Source organism: Gopherus flavomarginatus, chromosome 10 (assembly GCF_025201925.1).
Source record: "Gopherus flavomarginatus isolate rGopFla2 chromosome 10, rGopFla2.mat.asm, whole genome shotgun sequence".
In the NCBI taxonomy this organism is placed as follows: Eukaryota; Metazoa; Chordata; order Testudines; family Testudinidae; genus Gopherus; species Gopherus flavomarginatus.
Window position 1 is genome coordinate 26,460,625 of NC_066626.1, and position 19,846 is coordinate 26,480,470.

At 41.9% G+C, this 19,846-nt stretch overlaps 1 protein-coding gene across 8 annotated transcripts in view; it reads left to right on the forward strand.

Moving 5' to 3' along the window:
- The window catches only part of DNAH7 (dynein axonemal heavy chain 7), a 275,290-nt gene that overhangs the window by 164,204 nt on the left and 91,240 nt on the right, over nucleotides 1–19,846 (forward strand). For all 8 annotated transcript variants that reach the window (XM_050969448.1, XM_050969447.1, XM_050969454.1 and 5 more), the window contains 5 exons: nucleotides 4,901–5,056; nucleotides 5,724–5,892; nucleotides 8,876–9,002; nucleotides 14,431–14,650; nucleotides 16,326–17,198. In XM_050969448.1, coding sequence (XP_050825405.1) covers nucleotides 4,901–5,056; nucleotides 5,724–5,892; nucleotides 8,876–9,002; nucleotides 14,431–14,650; nucleotides 16,326–17,198 — 1,545 coding nt within the window. The remainder of the gene's footprint in view (nucleotides 1–4,900; nucleotides 5,057–5,723; nucleotides 5,893–8,875; nucleotides 9,003–14,430; nucleotides 14,651–16,325; nucleotides 17,199–19,846) is intronic.

Below are 19,846 nucleotides of genomic sequence, written 5' to 3' on the forward strand. Positions count from 1 at the left end.
CACCTGAAGTTGTATAGAAATGTGGCAAAAGCCATGAACCAGTGCACATTCTTGCACTGGTACCAGTGTGAAGATAGTGCACTAGATTTAGCAGAACATTTGGGACATCAAATCCTTTCAGTGACAGCCAAAGTGTTGACCTGTAAGCCTAATAAAAAGTTGCTTTGATGCTGTATATGCCATGTGAAGCAGGCAATTAAATTCTCAATGCAGCTCAACCAGAAACCAGAGGGTAAGGACAGCGTTCATTGTTGACCACCTAGGAATGAAACCTGATTGCTGTGGACAGTGATATCTGTTAAGTGATGTCCTACCACGCAGAACAGTAAAGAAAACCTTTCTGGGGACGAGTAGCAACAAGATTGGCCTGTAGTTGCCAAACTTGATGTCAGATCTTTAACCCTTTTATTATGATACCATGTTTCCATTCTGCTAGTACTATGCCTGATGCTCATACTTTCGAAAACATTTGATTCAGGCCAGTGCTCACTGATTCCAAGGAATCTTTGAACTGCTCATATGGAATACCATCAGTTCCAGCAGCACAGCCATTCCATAACTTTTGTAAGACCTTTCATATTGCTTCAAGTGATGGAGGCTCTGTTTTTGTCCCTGGGTCTTTAGCCATACAGTTTGCCAGTTCACGTTGTTCTGGGCAGTCATCAGCAGGTGCATGGTTCTGCACATGTTCATAATGTGTTTTCCATCTTCCCAAGACTTCATCCATTGATGAGCAGGAAGAGCCATTTGGTTTCATCTTGAGACTATTAGAAGGCTGTTTGTGGCTGTCAACCACACACGAGATAGCCCTGTAGATAGGATGCAGAATATTGTGCTTTGGCACATCCTCTGCTTTATTGGTCAAGGAACTGATGTAGACTTCACAGTCACATTTTGATATGGTCTAAAAAATGCCTTTCAATCACTTACATTCTGGGACATCTCCCTGCTTGGATGTTCTGAAATTTTTGCTAATATATCAAAGGCCTCTTCAGAAAGCCAAGGTTTCTGCACAGCCCTCTGAAGCTGATTGTTTCAGTGGTGGCATGTGATATAGCATTACATGTCAACTCCAGGCGATCTCCATGTCATCCAAGAGGGCATCGAGATTACGTATGTGATCTTTGATGACCTGTGTATATTTTATGGCTTCAACAGGGGGCTTGGAAAGATGGTGACGATTACTGTGTGTGGACATCTGGTTTGTGAGGAGTTAGATAACGCAATGAGAGCTCAGCAGCAATTAGTCAACAGTCTGAGTTTGCTGGTGAGATTTCACTATGTGGTCAGTTTCTTTCATGGATGTCCATTGTTTGAAATCCAGGCTCAGCAATGGTTATTGAGGTGCCTAAACCAGGAGCCTGTGACAGAGAATCTCTCAACAGCACATAGTGTCAGAAACTGAATGGTGTGAACATTTGGGGAATCCAAACCATAGTGACGTTTATTGATTTCACACCCCTTTCAACCACAACCAGTTACACCACTGAAATCTCTAATGTGATGGAATTTGAGTTTTGCTGCTAGCTGGTGGTAGAATGCATACTTTTCCACTGGTGATGCATCTTCTGTTGGCCACCGCAACAAATGGCACTGTTAAAACTGAGCAGGAAGTAAGCGTGAGAAGATGTGGTTCTGTGTGGTTAAGTTCTGTGCTAGAGGTTGACTGATAACTGCCACGCCTTGACTACTATCTGGACTACTGGAGTGGAGGAAGGTTGCTGCTTCCACAGTGACTTGATCACTTTATGGCAAGTGAGCTATGATGCCAGTGATTATGATCTTCTAGCAAGTGAGCTCTTTGACAAGGGCTGTCCAGCACTCAGTACCATTTAGTGTTAACATGTTCCATGTGGAGACATGAAATAAGCTAAGTGGGGTTTGGGTCTTGCCCACTATATGCATGTGAAACATGCCCCTTCTTCTGATCTGGCAATAACAGGGGCTTTAACTCTGTGCTGTCATGACTGGCTGCCCCTTTGTTTTGCTTTCCCTATTTGGGTCTTGGGAAACCTAGAGGAGTTTTTCAGAGGGGTAACCATCCCTCTTCTCAGGAATTCTTCTGCCAAATGCTAGGTGGTGTGAATGACCATTTGAAAGATCCAGTTCATTTTCTGCCTTGTACAATCCATGCACCGACAGTCATATCCCATCCACCTTCATCATCATTGGGAAATTTTGCCCTTATCTGCTGGGTCTGTCATTGGCCTTCATTCATTACCCTGAGGCCTTTGTGTGCTCCAGTTGAAGCTGAGGCTCATGTGGGTAGGGATGACTACGCTTTGAAGTAGAGCAGGTAATGCTGCTACTACCTACTGCAGAAATACAAAGAAGTTAATCATAGAATCTCTCTCTCTCTCTCTCTCTCTCTCTAATGCAGTATATGACAAGCTTCTATCTGATAAAGATAGTCTTTAGTTCTGTATCCACAGAGTGATAGGTATGCCCTCCTCCTTTGGGAATTTTGAAATGATCAGAAGAAAAAAGAAAATATGGTTCTTACCCTGCATGAAGTTTATCATCTGCTCAGTCACAATACTCTGTAGTTTCCTTGAGTTGTGATAACTATTTTCTCTGTTATCTTTTATCTTTGTCTTTATAGAAGTTCAGATTTTTCCATCCAGAGTAGAGATTAAATATTCTTTTTGTTGAGTTTATTATGATTTAGATCTAAAAGGTATAATCTGACAAGTCTAATAGCTGTTAGCAGAGATTAAAACAGACATATGAAGCTGTATAAAACCAAAAAAAAATGGTTGGGCTCTTCCAAAAAAATTATATTTCTCATTGCAAACATGTGCAATATAGTTTTTTGCATTATTTGACTACGAAGGGCCAGATTATGTCCTTTTATATTCCCATGGAGGTGTTGAAAGGAGTAAAAAAATCCGCTCCTTTTAACCACATTTGTCAAAGGAAAGAGATTGTGCAAACACAACATTATCCTTTCCTTCTTTGGACTCTGTAAAAGGCCCCTATGCACAATCTTTGTTTGTGTGGCTTTGCAGTTTTGACAGAAGCATGGCTGCTTGAGAGGTGGAACCCTAGGACAACTTTTCACCATGGTTTCATTCTCCCTCTGCCCTCCTACCCCCCGGGGATTTCCCTGGATAAAATGAGGCTTGCCTTGTCAAAAGGATAATATTCTGGTTAAAGAATCTAGGTTCTCTTATTATTTGATACATATTCTGATGCATTCAGAATACCATATTAGAATGGGTTTGTGATGCAGAAGAAGGTGAGGAATAAATGTAAACATGACTAATGAAGGAGCCATTCCACCAGGAAAGGCATGGAAGTAGTACTCTCTCGTTAGAGTTATAGCTTTCTGTGGAAGCCACCCACTACCTGCCTGTTTCATATAGGAGTATATCCTTTTCAGGAGGAAACTATGAAAGTAAAAACTCATGATGCTTCCCACTCTTTTTCTATGAGAAAGCATAATTTCGCCCAAAACAAAGTAGGTTGTTTTGTAAGTAAATTTGGTTTGTCTGTAATTGAAGGAATACGTCTGATTTATGCAACCCTCAAAATTCTTATTCAATATAGAAAGGTAAAGTCTGACTTTCTAGTTTTCATGCATTTTCATTCTAATAATAATATATTTTAAAATTGGAAATTAAGATGGTCTAACGACAGTAGTTACAGAGATTCTAATTTGTAATGTATTTCCTGACAAATTCCTTTTAGCATGAGTAGAGATTGTTTTAGAATAAGATGATATAGTTTCTCATCGATTCATTCATTTTTTTCAATAATTATAGTCCTCACACACCATCCTTTTTTAAAATATATAGATTAGGGCTGTCAAACAATTAAAAAAAAATTAACCATGCAATTAATTGTACTGTTAAACAATAATAGAATACAATTTATTTAAATATTTTTGAATGTTTTCTACATTTTCAAATATATTGATTTAAATTGCAACACAGAATACAAAATGTACAGTGCTCATTTTATATTTATTTTTTATTACAAATATTTTCACTGTAAAAAACAAGAAATAGTATTTTTCAGTTCACCTAATACAAATACTGTAGTGCAATCTCTTTATCATGAAAGTTGAACTTACAAATGTAGAATTATGTAAAAAAACTGCATTCAAAAATAAAACCATGTAAAACTTTAGCACCTACAAGTCCAATCAGTCCTACTTGTAGTTCAGCCAGTCGCTGAGACAAACAACTTTGTTCATAGAATCTCAGGGCTGGAACGGACCTCAGGAGGTCATCTAGTCCATAGCGTTGGCTTTTCTGGATGAATATATCACAATACTATTAATGCCAACAGTAAAACCATACATTTAGATATGCTTGCTTTTCTCACATTAAGGTGTTGGTTCTTCAGATGGAACTGCAAGCACTCATCTTTATGCCTGTATAGAGTTGCTTTGAAGCCAAAGAGACTTCGTGCAGGCATAAAGGTCCACACTTGTGGCTCCTTTTACAGAATTAGTGTCTAGGTTTCTACAAGCAATACTTGATCAAATCATACCTAGTTAGATTATGGAATGTTGTGTTTGGAAAGAGAGGATCATGTACTGAATTTGTGTGATATACTGTAAGTATATAGACAATCTGAGAAAATGTGAAATGTATATGATGAGATCTAGGTGTATATTTTCCCTTTAACAAATTGGGTCCTAAGACTTTGAATTATCCAGAGAATGTTGGTCTATCTCTGGAATAAAAAATTAAAGAGATCTGAACGTTAATGATCAGGGATGAGTTATCATCCCATCATTTTTAAGCAGTGACTTGTGAAGTTGTTGTGAAAATTGTCCCATATTGATGTTCGACAATAAATTTTAGTCTTGTGCCTTAGCTGAAATACTGGAAAATTTGTCAGATTTATGTACCTATGTGGTTTAATGTTTTCCTCTTCACCATCCTTTCAGCATTTTCTTTTAAATAACTTGAATAAAGAAGTCTACAAACCACTCCTCATTAATTTCTCAGCACAAACTACAGCAGCTCAGACTCAGAATATTATCATGTCAAAGCTGGATAAAAGGAGGAAGGGAGTTTTTGGGCCTCCTCTTGGGAAGCGAATGGTAACTGAAATCTATTTTTTTTTTACCAAAATAAATATTTAAATGCATTATTTCTCAAGTAAAATTAAGCAGGAATAATTGACATAGTGTAATTCTAGAGTGACAGAGTTCTAATCCTCCTAATTTAGACTTTTGTGCTTCCTATTCTGTTTATGTAAATGTAAGGGAGTCTATGTCCTCAGATCCAAACTGAGGGAGAGAGGTACTTACTTTCTTCCACCTATCCTGAGACTTTCTCACAGTGTTCCAGCTTCTTGAAGGGATGGCAGGGGAGAGGGGAGGATAAGGGCAGCAGGTGAGTGATATATATCTTGGCTGTTTTCTGTCCCACATCCACAGGAGTAGCCAGTGCAAATAATTGCAAACTGAATCCACAGTACCCAGAATTGTTTCCCCCTCCACACTGTGTAACTTCACCCTCAAAGGCATATTCTGGAGTCATCCATGTTCAGGTCAGCTGCTGGCACTGTAACTCCTGCAGGAGCTGTGATGTCCAGGGTTTGTAGGGATCTGGCAGCAAGATCAAGGCCAGAATCTTCTTTGCTGATGCCCCGGGGTTCTGATGGATCCTTCAAGATCCATGTGGATCTCAGAGTTTCCACAGGTTTAGGGGGCATATTAAAAAGAAATTTAGAAAAGAAAATTTCCTTCATATTTTCATTTTCAGGTTGTCTTTGTAGATGATGTAAATATGCCAGCACGAGAAGTCTATGGTGCTCAGCCTCCAGTTGAGTTACTTCGCCAGTGGTTAGATCATTGGAATTGGTATGACCTTAAAGACTGCTCTATGATTAAACTTGTGGACATTCAAATTATGTGTGCAATGGGACCAGCAGGTAAGATATGTGCATCATACGTTCTTTTATACATGAATAAAATTCTAAGTGCCTATGAGAAAATGTGTTACTTTTTGAATGCTGGTCCATATGTTTGTTGCACTATGTATACGTCTGAGACTGGAGAATTCTTGCAAGTAGTGTTCGTTGGTCCTTGCCTACACCCCAGCTGTCCTCTTGCTCTGCACCAAGAGTATAAGGGGTGGGGCGAACTGACCCCCTCTCTAGTTCTTTCTTACTGCCGCATGATCCTAGTCAGAATCCTCCATTGTCCAGAACTTCTCCTTTCTCTTTATCCTATAAATATATTCAAAGTTATTTTATTCCTAGTTTGCTGTTAGTGTTCTAATAGATAGTTATACTTGGCTAGTGTTAAAATCCCCACCCTGCGGAACACTCCTGGTCAATGTGGGACTTGGATTATATCCAGGATTCTGGGCTTCAAAAATGTGTTTCTTGGCCCTGCTTCTTTTCAGTCAGTTACAGCGTTTACTGCACTGGACAGCGCATATCTCTGCCAAGTGCAATATCTGCTGCTTCTTCCCCAGCTGAACATGGCAGGTGCGAGAGCTCCAACTTCAAAAACACCTTCAATGAGACCTCAGTCAGATCTAGGTCAGGGAGACACTGCCCCCATACATCATCCAAAATCAGCCAAGAGTGGATCCCCCAATTCTGTGTCTAAATCCAGAGAGAAGACGGGCAGAGGAAAGGACCCACCTCACAAGAGCAAAGGGTGTGCTCACAAACACAAAAGTGAATCTCTGAGACACCCATCCCAACCCCGTTTGTTTTTGAGCCTTCACATTCAAGCCTTAAGGATTTATGTTCTCCTAAGCCTCATAGGCATAGTCAAAAGAGATCTCAAATTATCAGGCCCTTCTCTCCAAACATAATTTTCTGGACCACTTTAAGTTCCTAGACTTTAAGAACAAACTGCTTCAGGAAGACAGGGCTAATTTCCTGCTGTGCAAGGTCATGCTGTGTGGAGGATGCCACTGTGTTCTGGCATGCAGAGATTAGCAGGTATATACTGGAAATTAGTAATTGAAATTAGCACATGCAAAAATAAACGGGTATATCCTGGGAAACTCATATAACAGATTCTAAATTTGTCTTACTAATTTCAAGCACACCATGCTCTATAATTTATGTAGTAGATTTTACATTATTGTACTGAAATTCTATCCCAGTCAGAGTATTACCAGGTTTAGGGGCTAGACGGTGACCTTGAAATGGTACTTATCCCTAGGAAGGAATACTGCGGAAAGGGATTTGGGGGTCATAGTGGATCACAAACTTAAATATGAGTCAACGGTATAACACTGTTGCAAAAAAATAAAACATCATTCTGGGATGTATTAGCAGGAGTGTTGTAAGCAAGACATGAGAAGTAATTCTTCTGCTCTACTCTGCGCTGATTAGGCCTCAACTGGAGTATTGTGTCTCATTCTGGGCACCACATTTCAGGGAAGATAGGGACAAATTGGAGAAAGTCCAGAGAAGAGCAACAAAAATGAATAAAGATCTTTAAAACATGGCTTATGAGGGAAGATTGAAAAAACTAGGTTTGTTCAGTCTGGAGAAGAGAAGACTGAAGGGGGACATGATAACAGTTTTCAAGTGTATAAAAGATTGTTACAAGGAGGAGGGAGAAAAATTGTTATCTTTAATCTCTGAATATAGGACAAGAAACAATGGGCTTAAATTGCAGCCAGGGCGGTTTAGGTTGGACATTATGAAATATTTCCTGCCGGGGTATAATAAACAAGGGAGGTGGTGCAATCTCTGTCATTGGAGATTTTTAAGAGAAGGTTAGACAAACACCTGTCAGGGGTGGTCTTGATCAGGGTGAGGAGACTTTTTTATATCAGGGGCCATTGACCCACAGAAATAATCTGTTGTGGTCCACACACAGCCCCTTGGGGGGTGCAAGTTTCGCTAGGCTCCGGGGTGGGGCCAGAAATGAGAGGTTCAGGGTGCGGGAACAGGCTCTGGGCTGGAGCAGGGGGTTGGGGTGCAGGAAGAGGTGCAGGATCTGGGAGGGAGTTTGAGTATGCCAGGGGGCTCAGGGATGGAGGTTGGGTTGTGGTTGGGGTGCAGGGTCTGGAAGGGAGTTTGGGTGAGGGAGAGGGCTCAGAGCTGGAGTTTGGGGTGTAGGTAGGGATGTGGGGTCTGGGAAGGAGTTAAGGTGCAGCAGGGGGTTTGAGGTGCGGGCTCTGGCCAGGTGACTCTTACCTAAGGCGTCTTCCAGTCGCTGGTGGAGCGGGGCTAAGGCAGGTTCCCTGCCTTCCCTGGCTCCATACTTCTCCCAGAAGTGGTCAGTGTGTCCATCCACTGGGTGGAAGGGTGGCCAGGGGCTCTGCACAGTGCGTGGTGCCCATGCCTGGAGCTGCCACCCCTGCAGGTCCCATTGGAAGCTGCGGAGCCCATGCTGGGGGCGAGGACAGCACCCGGAGCTTCCCTGATCACCCCTCTGCCCGGGAGCTGGGGGAGGGGGAAACCCAGGCTCAGGGCTTGCGGCCCGCGGCGCAGAGACTTGCTGTGGGCCAGATTAAATTAAGCAGCGGACTGGATTTGGCCCGTGAGCCAGAGGTTCCCCACCCCGGATCTAGATAATATTTAGTCCTGCCTTGGGACCTTTCCAGTCCTATACTTCTATAATTCTGTGAGAAATGCCTTTTAAAGTAGTTTAAAACTTACTTAGAACAGGACAGGTTTAGCCACTTCAATATGCATTTTATAGACTATTCTCACTTTCAGAAAGCCAGATTCTGATGCTCTCATTCAGGTTGCATAGTACCTTATTCTGCTAGTAGTCCCATTGCGGTCATTGGGACTGTTCTTGGAGTTAAGATACTTTTTAATGTCAATCAGGCTGGTAGAAACTGACCCAAGATGATTAGTAGAAAAGTGTTAAATATTTATAGTTTAATACTAGTTTCATCATTTTATTTTCAGTAATTGTGCTTTCTCATTTTAGGTGGTGGCCGAAACCCAATAACTCCTCGATACTTGCGACATTTCAATACGGTTACTATTAATGAGTTTGATGATGATTCCATGTATACGATTTTCTCTAGAATTTTAGACTGGCATCTCTCTACTTGGTAAGTAACTTTTGTATATTGCAAATGGCTAAAGTAGATATTTAAACTGTCTTTGGGAATCTACCAAAATACTTTTCTACGACCCTGTTCTTGAGCAGAATTGAGCATCTGTGGGTCCCACTGATTTGACAGGTTTTCAGTATTTCTTGGAACAAGGCCTCTTAATAGGGAACTGCTTTGGAAAATAGTTCTGTTTCATAAACCTAAGCATCTCACAGTGTGTTAGAATTGTTCATGTTGCTTCAGTTAATTCAGATGTTTTGAAAATATTATTTCAATGTAAAGTAAATAAAAATACAGCCATATTAGTGACTATTTTAAGAACCAAGGATTTTCTGTAATATATTATACTAGTCATCACCTTTGCTTACCACTCTTAGCAAATTATAACTTAGAATACTATTAGCTTCTTCCTCTAATATTTTAGTATCTGTCAGAAGTTAATAAAAATAGAAAGTTAGTCAATTGGTGGAAAATAGTATTCTAATGAAAAATTCATCTGTTAATTGTCATTACAGTATACCTTTTGATTAATTAAAGTAACTATAACAAATCACTTTTGAATCTGAATTTAATCTACTAGTATCTCATTTACATGCTGTCTAGAAAAAATTGATTTTTGTTTTGTTTTTTGGGGGGCTTTTTTGTGAAAGTATTTTTCTTCTTTCATTGAATTCAGGTCTCTTAACACTAGACCTGTGTTTAAGTACCAATTTTCACTATGGACCTGAGCCTGAGCACTCACTTCTGTGGGAATTGAGGGTTCTCCTTTGAGATATGTTGTCCATACACATATTCCACTTCTGGTGGTGTGCATGCACTCAGTGTGCTCCAGATCAGAGTCTATTGGCCAGTACTGTCAGTGTTGACTGTGCATGCTGAGTCTCTTTGTGTCTTGTGTCAAGGGCATATAGACCAGAGTGGACAAACTGCCATTCAGGTCCTTCTCATTGGTTCAGGCTAAAAGACAAAGCTGCTTGCTGACCATTTCCTACAAATTACTAGCTTACTTACCTTAATCTTGTTGTGACGGGATCTCTGGGGTGCAACCTGAGACTGTGGGACCACTGTGCTCCCTTAACTCACTAATCTGGGATGTCTCTCACAATGCCTTACTGGTGACCAGGGGCGGCTCCAGGCCCCAGCACGCCAAGCGCGTGCTTGAGGCAGCAAGCTGCGGGGCTCACTCTGCTGTTGCCGTGAGGGCGGCAGGCAGGCTGCCTTCGCGGTTTGCCTGCGGAGGGTCCGCTGGTCCCGCGGCTTTGGGAGGTCCGCCGAAGCCGCAGGACTAGCGGACCCTCCGCAGGCAAGCCACAGAAGGCAGCCTGCCTGCTGTGCTTGGGGCGGCAAAATTCCTAGAGCCGCCCCTGCTGGTGACAAGTACCAACCCCCTCCACGTGCTGTTACCACTCAATATAACCCTATGCGGAGCCCCACACCCAGCTAGATTGCATGAATGCTCCCAGAGCCACTCACAAATCACACAGAGCAAGGCACCAGCCATATTCCCTCAGCTCCCAGCCTTGTACCTCAGGAATATGCTGTCTTACACTGCTCAAGACTTTTTTTGAGCATTGCAGGTTTATTAAATGGTTCACCACTTCATCAATGGAAAGTGGATATACATGAGCCTTTGTAACCTGAGCAGATTTACCAAGCACTTCAGTCAAACTCACTGGTAAGGATAAACATTAGAGTAAGTTTATTGATTACAGTAGATGGATTTTAAATGATTATAGTGAAAGGCAAAAGTCAGAGTAGTTACCGAAGGAAAATAAGAGATAAGCACACAGTCTAAATTCTCAACCTTAATAATCTATGCAATATCTGGACTAAGCAGTTTTGCTCACTCCTCTGGATACTGCAAGGTCCCTGTTAGCCTGGGGACCAGTCTGCTCAGCTCCAGTATCCTCGTTGCCTTCAGCATACGTGGGGGAAGAGACAGGACCAACCATGTGACCTCTGTCCTCTATTTTATATCCTCATTCCATGTACTTGGAGAACACAAGTTCCGGCATGTCTTGTGGGCGTTGCTGAGTCTTGTGGGCGAGGCTGAGCAATTCCCCTGGTGTGTCCTTGTGCAAGTGAGTCATGGAATTGTAACTCCCTTGCTGGACAGTGGCTGTTGATGGTTGTTTGACACCCACCCGAGCATTGGTTACCTCCTTTGTTATATCTGGGGATCTAATACCTGGGTGATTCCCCAACTCAAAGCATATTTTAGTGACAACCTTACAACACAGTCTCATAATTTCATATAATATACATGCTTAGATAGAACAATGGCTTTCAGCAGATTATAACCTTTCCCATGATACTTTACATGTCATGCTTTATATGAAATATCACAATTATATATAAATGATGACTATTGGGGTTACAGAGCACTCCCCCTAGGTATAGAGTGTCACACTTGTAAATACTCCTATTGCCGTAGTCAGTTCATAGTTAGTAAGATTGCCTACCTTATTTATTTGTAATTTATTTGATAGGTTTACTTTCAATGAGGAATTTTAAAAAATCCTCTCCTGGTACCAGGGGTTAGAGAGGGCCAATCCTAAATCCCCCAGATCATGCAAGGGTGCAATTAACATGTACATACTTGATCTATTTTTTTTGTTTGGTGGAGTTGCACATCCCCAGTAAATGTGCAGCAGAGAGGTCTGGGTACTTATGGGTCCAGAGTTGAGGAGGAGGAGTTGTGAATTGAAAAACCCAGAGAAGAAGAGGAAGGAGGCAAAAGGAATTCTTTTAGAGAATTGGGGAAAAGTGTGTTATCACTGTAGAAGGCCAGGACATATAAAATGAGACTTCCCTAAGGTGGAATGTGGGTTTGCTGAATTATGCAAATGGACTCGGACTGTAAGGGAAGGAAAAAAAAGAAAACAAATACCGTCGCTATAAAGGTGAGAAGGAAGTGTCAAAGGGGAATCATGGATGCTTCCTTGCAATGTTTGTTGATCCAGGGGAATTTAGTGAAGCTCCTGGGGGAAAAGGTAGAATCAGAATGAATTAACGGGGAGAAAAAAACCCTGGCAGTTCACCTGACTGTGAACAAGTTTTTGAGGGGTTGGGTCTTGTCAAGATTTTTCTGTCAATCAGAGAACTACTCTCTCTATGAGACATTAACTTGGCTTTATCTGCCCAGGTGGGCCCACCACTTGAACCCATGGCAATATGTGCTTTGTTACACCTGTCTATGAAACTGGAATTTTAATTTCAATCAAATAAGTGAGGAGAGTTGGCGAAATTCAAGTCTTTATGGCAGAGCCACCAAATACTGTTTATTATGCAGACCTGGTATCTCTGAGAACACATCCGAAGTGCCTTCCTGAAGTCATCACTAATTTTCGTCTCAACCAACAGGTCCTTTTGTCTATATTTTTTTCCCAAGCTTCACTCTTCCAAGGGAGAGGCTAAGCCTTGTACTTTGGACACCAGAAGGGCTCTTGCATTTTATTTGCAAAGAACAAAGCCATTTAGGGCTACACTGAGATTATCCATGGCAGTAGCAGAGAAGTTTAAATGAGAGTAAATGGTGGGTTCTCTGTAACTTTAAGTTTTTAAATCATGATTTGAGGACTTCAGTAACTCATCCAGAGGTTATGGGTCTATTACAGGAGTGGATGGGCAAGGTTCTGGCCTGTAATGTGCAGAAGGTCAGACTAGATGACCCTGATGGTCCCTTCTGGCCTTGAAGTCTATGAGTCTATGAAACAGAAACCTGTTTCTACTCAAAGACTACCTAGATGGATGTCAATCTGTGTGAGAATCTATAAAATGGCAAAATTGGATCCTCCTCAGAGCTCATGCCACTATAGCTCTTAGAGCATCCTTGAGAAATATTTCCATCATAGATATTTGCAAAGTAGCCACCTGGGAGTCTGCACACATTCATGAAACGTTGTTCCATTATTGAAACTTCTAGATTAGATGATACATTCAGCAAAACTGTGCTTCGGTCTTTATTCACTTAGGCTCCAAGCTCCCATCTCTTGTCTAGTGTTTGTGAATCATCAGAAGTGGAATGTGTATATGGACAAGAGAAAGAAAAGTTACTTATCTGTACAGTAACTGGAGTTCTTTGAGATGTTTCCCATGTCCATAAACATTCCACAAAGTTCCCTCCTTGCCACCTGCTTCTGAGTCCTGTAGCCTTCAGATTCTGTGTTGGAGAAAGAACTGAGGGGCAGTTGGCCTACTCCACTCTATATTCCCTCAGCAGAGCACAAGAAAGACATGTGTGGCAGCAATGGACACTGCTGACCAAAAGACTCTCATCTTGAGCATACAGTCATCTGTGTACAACTAGATATGGAGACTGTATATGGACAACACATCTGTACAAGTAAATAACTTATTTTTTGGGTACTGCACAGTCTTGCAGATGTGATGCAAAATGAAAATATATAATATTCACAAACAAAAATAACCCTCTGGGGCTAAAATGGAAAACTTGTTTTTCTGGGGAAAATCTTGAATTTTTCAAAAAAATACACTAGTTTTCTACCTCTAAAAGTTCTCTTTAATTGTCTTTGCCTTATAAGCAAGTAAATACATTTATTATTTTGGAGGTGAGATTTACTTTTCTTCATGTAAATAGCCTGATAACTTCCAGTGGTGCCTTAGTTGTATCAGAGAGATGTCAGATAATCATAGTAGGTGTCATTTGCCTGTTTAGGAGAGGGATAGCTCAGTGGTTTGAGCATTTGCCTGCTAAACTTAAGACTGTGAGTTCAGTCCTTGAGGGGGCCATTTAGGGATCTGGGGTGAAAATCTGTCTGGGGATTGGTCCTGCTTTGAGCAAGGGGGTTGGACTAGATGACCTCCTGAGGTCTCTTCCAACCCTGATATTCTATGTTTCTTAAGAGCTCAAAAACACTTGGTGCCTGCTTCTTCAGGACTGCACTTTCTGTGCTGGGTGCCTTGGAAGTAGCAGCACAGAAGCTGCCCTGGCACTTTGAGCACTTTGTTCCCGGGAGGAGAAGCTCATTAGATTGTTACCATCCTTGAATCTGATAAGTTTAAAGGATTTTCACATATACAACCCAGGTTGAAGTCTCAAACTCCAGGGCAATTTATAAAAGTTTCAGTTAGGTGCTATTTGAAATACCAAGATGTACTGTAAATTTGGGAAAGCCCTGATTATAATGGTGCATTCAGCACCACAATAATAAGAAGAAGAAAAAGAAAGTGGTTGAATTCTCAATATTTTCTACAATTATTAGTTTTAATTCACGACCTAACTCGACTGGAAACTCCATTAATCCAGCAAGAGCAGTGGAATTTATAAGGCTGTCTATAAGAAAGTATCATCTTGAGACTTAAAATTGGCATTGAAAAGTGAAATCAGTATTTAAGTATATAGTTTTAGTATGATGGAACTGTGAAAATCATTTTATTCTTAGCATTTTCTTTAATTTGTCAGTTATAACTTCACATCTGAATATTTAGACTTGACTCCACAAATTATTAACGGTACCATGGTGGTGTATAAAGAAGCTATGAAGAATCTGCTGCCCACTCCAGCCAAATCTCACTATTTGTTCAACCTCCGTGATTTCTCCCGCGTTATTCAAGGTGTTTGTCTGTCAAGACCTGAAACAACAGAATCTGTAGGAATGATAAAACGTCTTTGGGTTCATGAGGTAAATCTCATATTAGTAATAAATTCTACATGATATTTATAATAAATAATTGAAGAGCCAAAGTTGGATTTAGACATTTATTTTTCTTTAATAATATAATTTAGTTGAATTATCTTATATCGTAGCCATGATGTAAGAGCTATGACTAATAGCTATGTAATGATGCCATAGTCATAAGGTGTGACATTTTTGCTAGCTAGAAATAGGATTTTAATTATGCATACTTTAAAGGCAGAGGTTCTCCAACTTGTTTGAAGTGTGAGCCACATCTTAATGGATTGTGGGCTTTTTTCCTTCCATTCACAATTATCCAGAGTAAATCTCCTGCCATAAGTGATCCCACAGTGCACCTACCTCCATTTCCTCTCCTCTCCCTCCCAATGGCAGAACAAAGAGTCAGTGGAGAGAGAGCCAGCAGTGGGCCAGGGTCATTGGAAGGTTGGGTGGGGAATGAACATGGTCTTGTTCTCTCTCCCTGCGGGTCCTCTTTGGTAGGAACTCCCGAGTCTTCAGTATTTGTGACTACCTCTCCCCTAAAGATAACATCACAAGTTAAATGATTAGGGGATTGGCGTTAACTCATCTACAGTAACTCCTCACTTAAAGGCATTCAGGTTAATGTTGTTTCGTTGCTGATCAATTAGGGAACATGGTCGTTTAATGTTGTGTAATGCTCCCTTCTAACATCGTTTGGCAGCTGCCTGCTTTGTCTACTACTTGCAGGAAGAGCAGCCCGTTGCAACTAGCTCATGGGGGCTTGGAACCAGGGTGGAAAAGCAGCCCCCCTATCAGCTCCCCGCTCCCTTAAGTTCCCTGTGCAGCAGCTTCCTGCAGTTCAGCTGTGTTCCTCCCCACACTGCCATGTACTGCTCCTGCCCTCTGCCTTGGAGCTGCTCCCTGAGACTCCTGCTTGCTGTGGGGGGGGGGAAACAGGGGACTAATGTCAGGGCGTCCCCCTATCCCCTGCTCCTGCACCCCGCTTACTCCATCTTCCATAGAGCAGGGGGGACACACCAGAGCTCAGGACGGAGGGAGCTTGCAGCAGCTGCGGTCTCAGCAAGCTGATCTAATTAACAAGGCAGTGTACTTAAAGGAGAATGCGTGTATCTCCCTCCATTCCTGCCGCCTTGTAAAGTGAGAGAGTTAAGCCTTGAGGGCTCAGCCAATTGCTAGTTCATCATTTAGCAGTAAGGGAAATATCCCACCCTCTGACTCCTCCACCTCAACCAAGCTTCACAATCATCATCACTGTGTACCAGTATTAAATTGTTTGTTTACAGGAAGAAAAAGCAAAAATGTACCAAGTCTTGTCATTCATTTATTCTGACTTTACATAAAAGTAAGGATAGCGATACCTGCCACTCTTTACAAAATGTCTTCAAAATACAATAAATATATTTAAAGTATGCATACAGTATGTGCAAAGTGTGTTATTTTCCCATATGGAGCTTAGCTTTCATTTAGAAGATAAAAGGATCAACTGTTCCAGTTGCTTCTGAACATTTATTTTAATGTTCATTGTACTGGAATGTAAGGGAATTTGCACTTTCAAGCCATTTTTTCATACGTGTGCGTGTGTGTGTATAATCAAAGTGAAACATATATATAATGTCAGTATAAAATGAACAGAATGCTAGTATCACCTACTAAACCTATTATATTATTTATTATGCAGGTTCTTAGAGTGTACTATGATCGCTTAGTGGATAATGCAGATCGAGCCTGGCTTGTGGGGTATATCCAAGAAGTAGTGAAAAGTCATTTAGATGAAGACTTCCACGAACTTTTCCAGAGCCTGGACTTCAATTTTGATGGCAAGGTAGAAGAGGATGACTTACGTAGCCTAATGTTTTGTGACTTTCATGACCCCAAACGAGAGGACACCAACTACAGGGAGGTCAATGATGTGGACACATTGAGATTAGTTGTAGAGAGCCACTTGGAAGAATTTAATAACATGAGTAAAAAACCTATGCAACTTGTCTTGTTCCGATTTGCTATTGAACATGTCTGTAGAATTTCACGGATCCTGAAACAACCTCGCAGCCATGCCCTTCTGGTTGGTGTCGGAGGCAGTGGCAGGCAGTCCCTCACTCGATTAGCAGCACATATGGCTGATTATACACTTTTTCAGGTTGAAATATCTAAGAGCTACGGTAACAATGAGTGGCATGAAGACTTAAAAGTCATCCTAAGGAAATCTACTGAGGGTGAGATGCAAGGAGTTTTCTTATTCACTGATTCTCAGATAAAGAAGGAGTCATTTTTAGAAGACATTAACAACTTACTAAATGCAGGGGAGGTACCAAACCTCTTTGCACTAGATGAGAAACAAGAAATTTGTGAACGAATGCGTCAGATAGACCGCCAGCGAGATAAAATAAAGCAAACTGATGGTAGCCCCATAGCTCTTTTTAACATGTTCATTGATCGCTGCCGAGACCAGCTCCATGTGGTATTGGCAATGAGTCCCATTGGAGATGCTTTTCGTAATCGCCTTCGAAAATTTCCAGCTCTTGTTAACTGCTGCACGCTTGACTGGTTTCAGGTACAGTTATTTACTATGTACACATTTTCTGATGGAAACACCACAAATGCATTATTCAAAATATGGCCTCAGTTCTTTTCATGTCAAATAATTTGCTCTTTAAATCTGTTAATTAACAGTTAAAATGTTTTCTGGATTTAGAATTAGATGATGGTACTCTGCCCTACTGACTTCAGAGGGGTTGCGCAGGATGTAAATAAGGGCAAGATTGTCACAATCGCTAAGATTAATATCTCAGTAAACACAGAACTGTAGATATTAGAGAATGAACTATCCAATGTTCTCTGCTTGCAAAATCTCAGTGATGATTTGCAAGATACCCCCCAAAAATTGAGTCTGGCATGGATTGGCAAGGACAAGTAGAGAAATCTCCTAGTCCCAAGCATGACCTTCATCCCTACTAACTTGCAAACTACTATATCTATCTATATGTTATGTACAAAATACTTACATTATAGTAACGGTAAGGTTCAAAATTTAATCACACAAGTTAGGAAATTCAGACTTATGCTGCCCTTAAAATGCATTGCTATAATTCTGAGCTTCATTTTAAAGAGAAGAAGGTAAGTTATAACTGGTCTTAGCGTACGCGCAATGCGCCTCAGGTGGCACATGACTGGGATTCATCACCAAATTTGGTTGGATCATTAGCTTCCCCGGCTTGGACCAGGTACTGATGGGGAGTGCAATGTGAATACTGATCCAGAACTGTTACCAAGGGTTTTCAGAACCCCCAGCAGTGGTAACTTAACTATTTCACTCCAGGCGGTGTCAGGAATAAATAAATACAGCAATTCCATCTGATAAAAGATTCATGCAATTAAGAGTGCTCTATCTAAATCTGCAGTTTGTTAGATTTAAGCACGCACAGACATAAGCAATTGGTTTAGAACATCCCAGATATTTACCCAACATCTGGAATGGTGTAACAGGGCAGGGCTCACCCCTGCAGCACCTCCTGCTGGTCGTCTCAGGGAATTAGTGTTTCCAGTCTCCGGAGCACCCTCTGCAGGCCAGTGTCCTGCTGCCGCCGGGCCCCCATGTCCCTCCCAGGACCCAGTTCCCCTTGTCTTTGGGGTGCTGCCCTTGGCATTACCTCCACAGTCTCAGGGTCACCCTACCCAGGGGAACCCTCTATCCCCACCTTGCCTCAGTCGTGGGCTACTGCCAGTCACCATGTAGCCCCCGCTCACTGGGGCAGACTGTAGTGTAAATGCCACTCATCATAGGGAAGGGGGGTTTGGATCTGCTGCCTCTGCCTACCTGTGGGCTGCCCCCTGCAACACCAGTACCTAATTGACCTTCCACTAGGCTGCAGCCTAAGGGGTTTCCAGGCCAGAGCTCCCCAGCTCCAATGGCCATCCCCTAGCCCTGCTCCACTGTGGGTACCTTCTCTCAGATCGTTGCAGCCAGATCCCTCCCTCTCAAAGCTAGAGAGAGTCTCTGCCAGCTCCTGGCTCACTGGCCTTTTATAAGGCCAGCTGTGGCCTGATTGGGGCGTGGCCACAGCTGTGGCTGTTTCCCCAATCAGCCGAGGCTGCTTTCTCCCAGCCACAGCCCTCTCCCTGGGCTGTTTTAAGCCTTTTAAGGCAGAAGCGGGTGACCACCCTGCTACACACGGTATTGAGTAATTAACAGCGGGTTCACAGTGGCCAGTTGCTCACCCACCGGGGAGAAAAGGTGTCAGGAAAAAGGTCTCTCAAGATGGCTTCAGAGGACTGTTACAAAGTACACTCTATTATCTAAACTTTTTATAGCTAACTTCTAGAAAAAACATAGGTCATAATGACCCCTACTGGAGCATCTCTTTTTCTAATTTTCTATAAGCTTCTAATATCAGAGGCGTCTAGACGCAAGGTTTTCATCCACTTATCTTCTTTCATTCTCAATTATTTACTTTTTTCTCTCATCCTCCAATACTGATTAGCAGAAACTGCCAAATAGTTTTCACCTTGCATCTAAAAGTCTGCTTTCTAATTAACCCTTAGCTATTTTATTAATTCATGGTGGCAAAATGCACATAATAGGGTTGCAATTTGCTTGATCATATTCTGGGGTACACAAATCCCTCAAATCCAGGGCAACATAACCAGTAAGGGTATATTTTAAAAAATGTATCTGTACATATATACAAAGGGAAGAATGTGAAGGTTTCCCATAGTTCCCCTCTGAGAAATAAACCCTACTTCATTCTAATGACATTTGAGAGAAGACTCTTGAACTTCCTCACAGTAATAGATCATCTGGCCCCATTAAGGCTGTGTTCTTCCAGCAGAAATGGGGGTAGAGACAGTATGATAGCCATGTGTGTATCTCAGAAGACCAGTAGTCAGGGGGCAACACCAATACCCATCCCCAAAAAGATAAATAGGATGAGGCCAGGTAAAACTCCCTTCTCACATGCTTGTTTATCTGTTTGGAGGAGGCTGTGAACAAACATCCACACTCCATAAAAACATGCCATGGTTCCAGCAGGGAGGGAGGCTGGAGGGAGTGGACAGCAAGAGCAGCAGCCCATTTAACTGCTTGTGGAAACAGTCTGCCTGAGCTTCGATCTACCTTCTTCGTCTTTACTGCTCTACGTAGGGCTGCTGCTGCCGTCCCTGCTCCCTGCCATGTAGCCCTTTGGTGGCATTTGGACGGAAGAG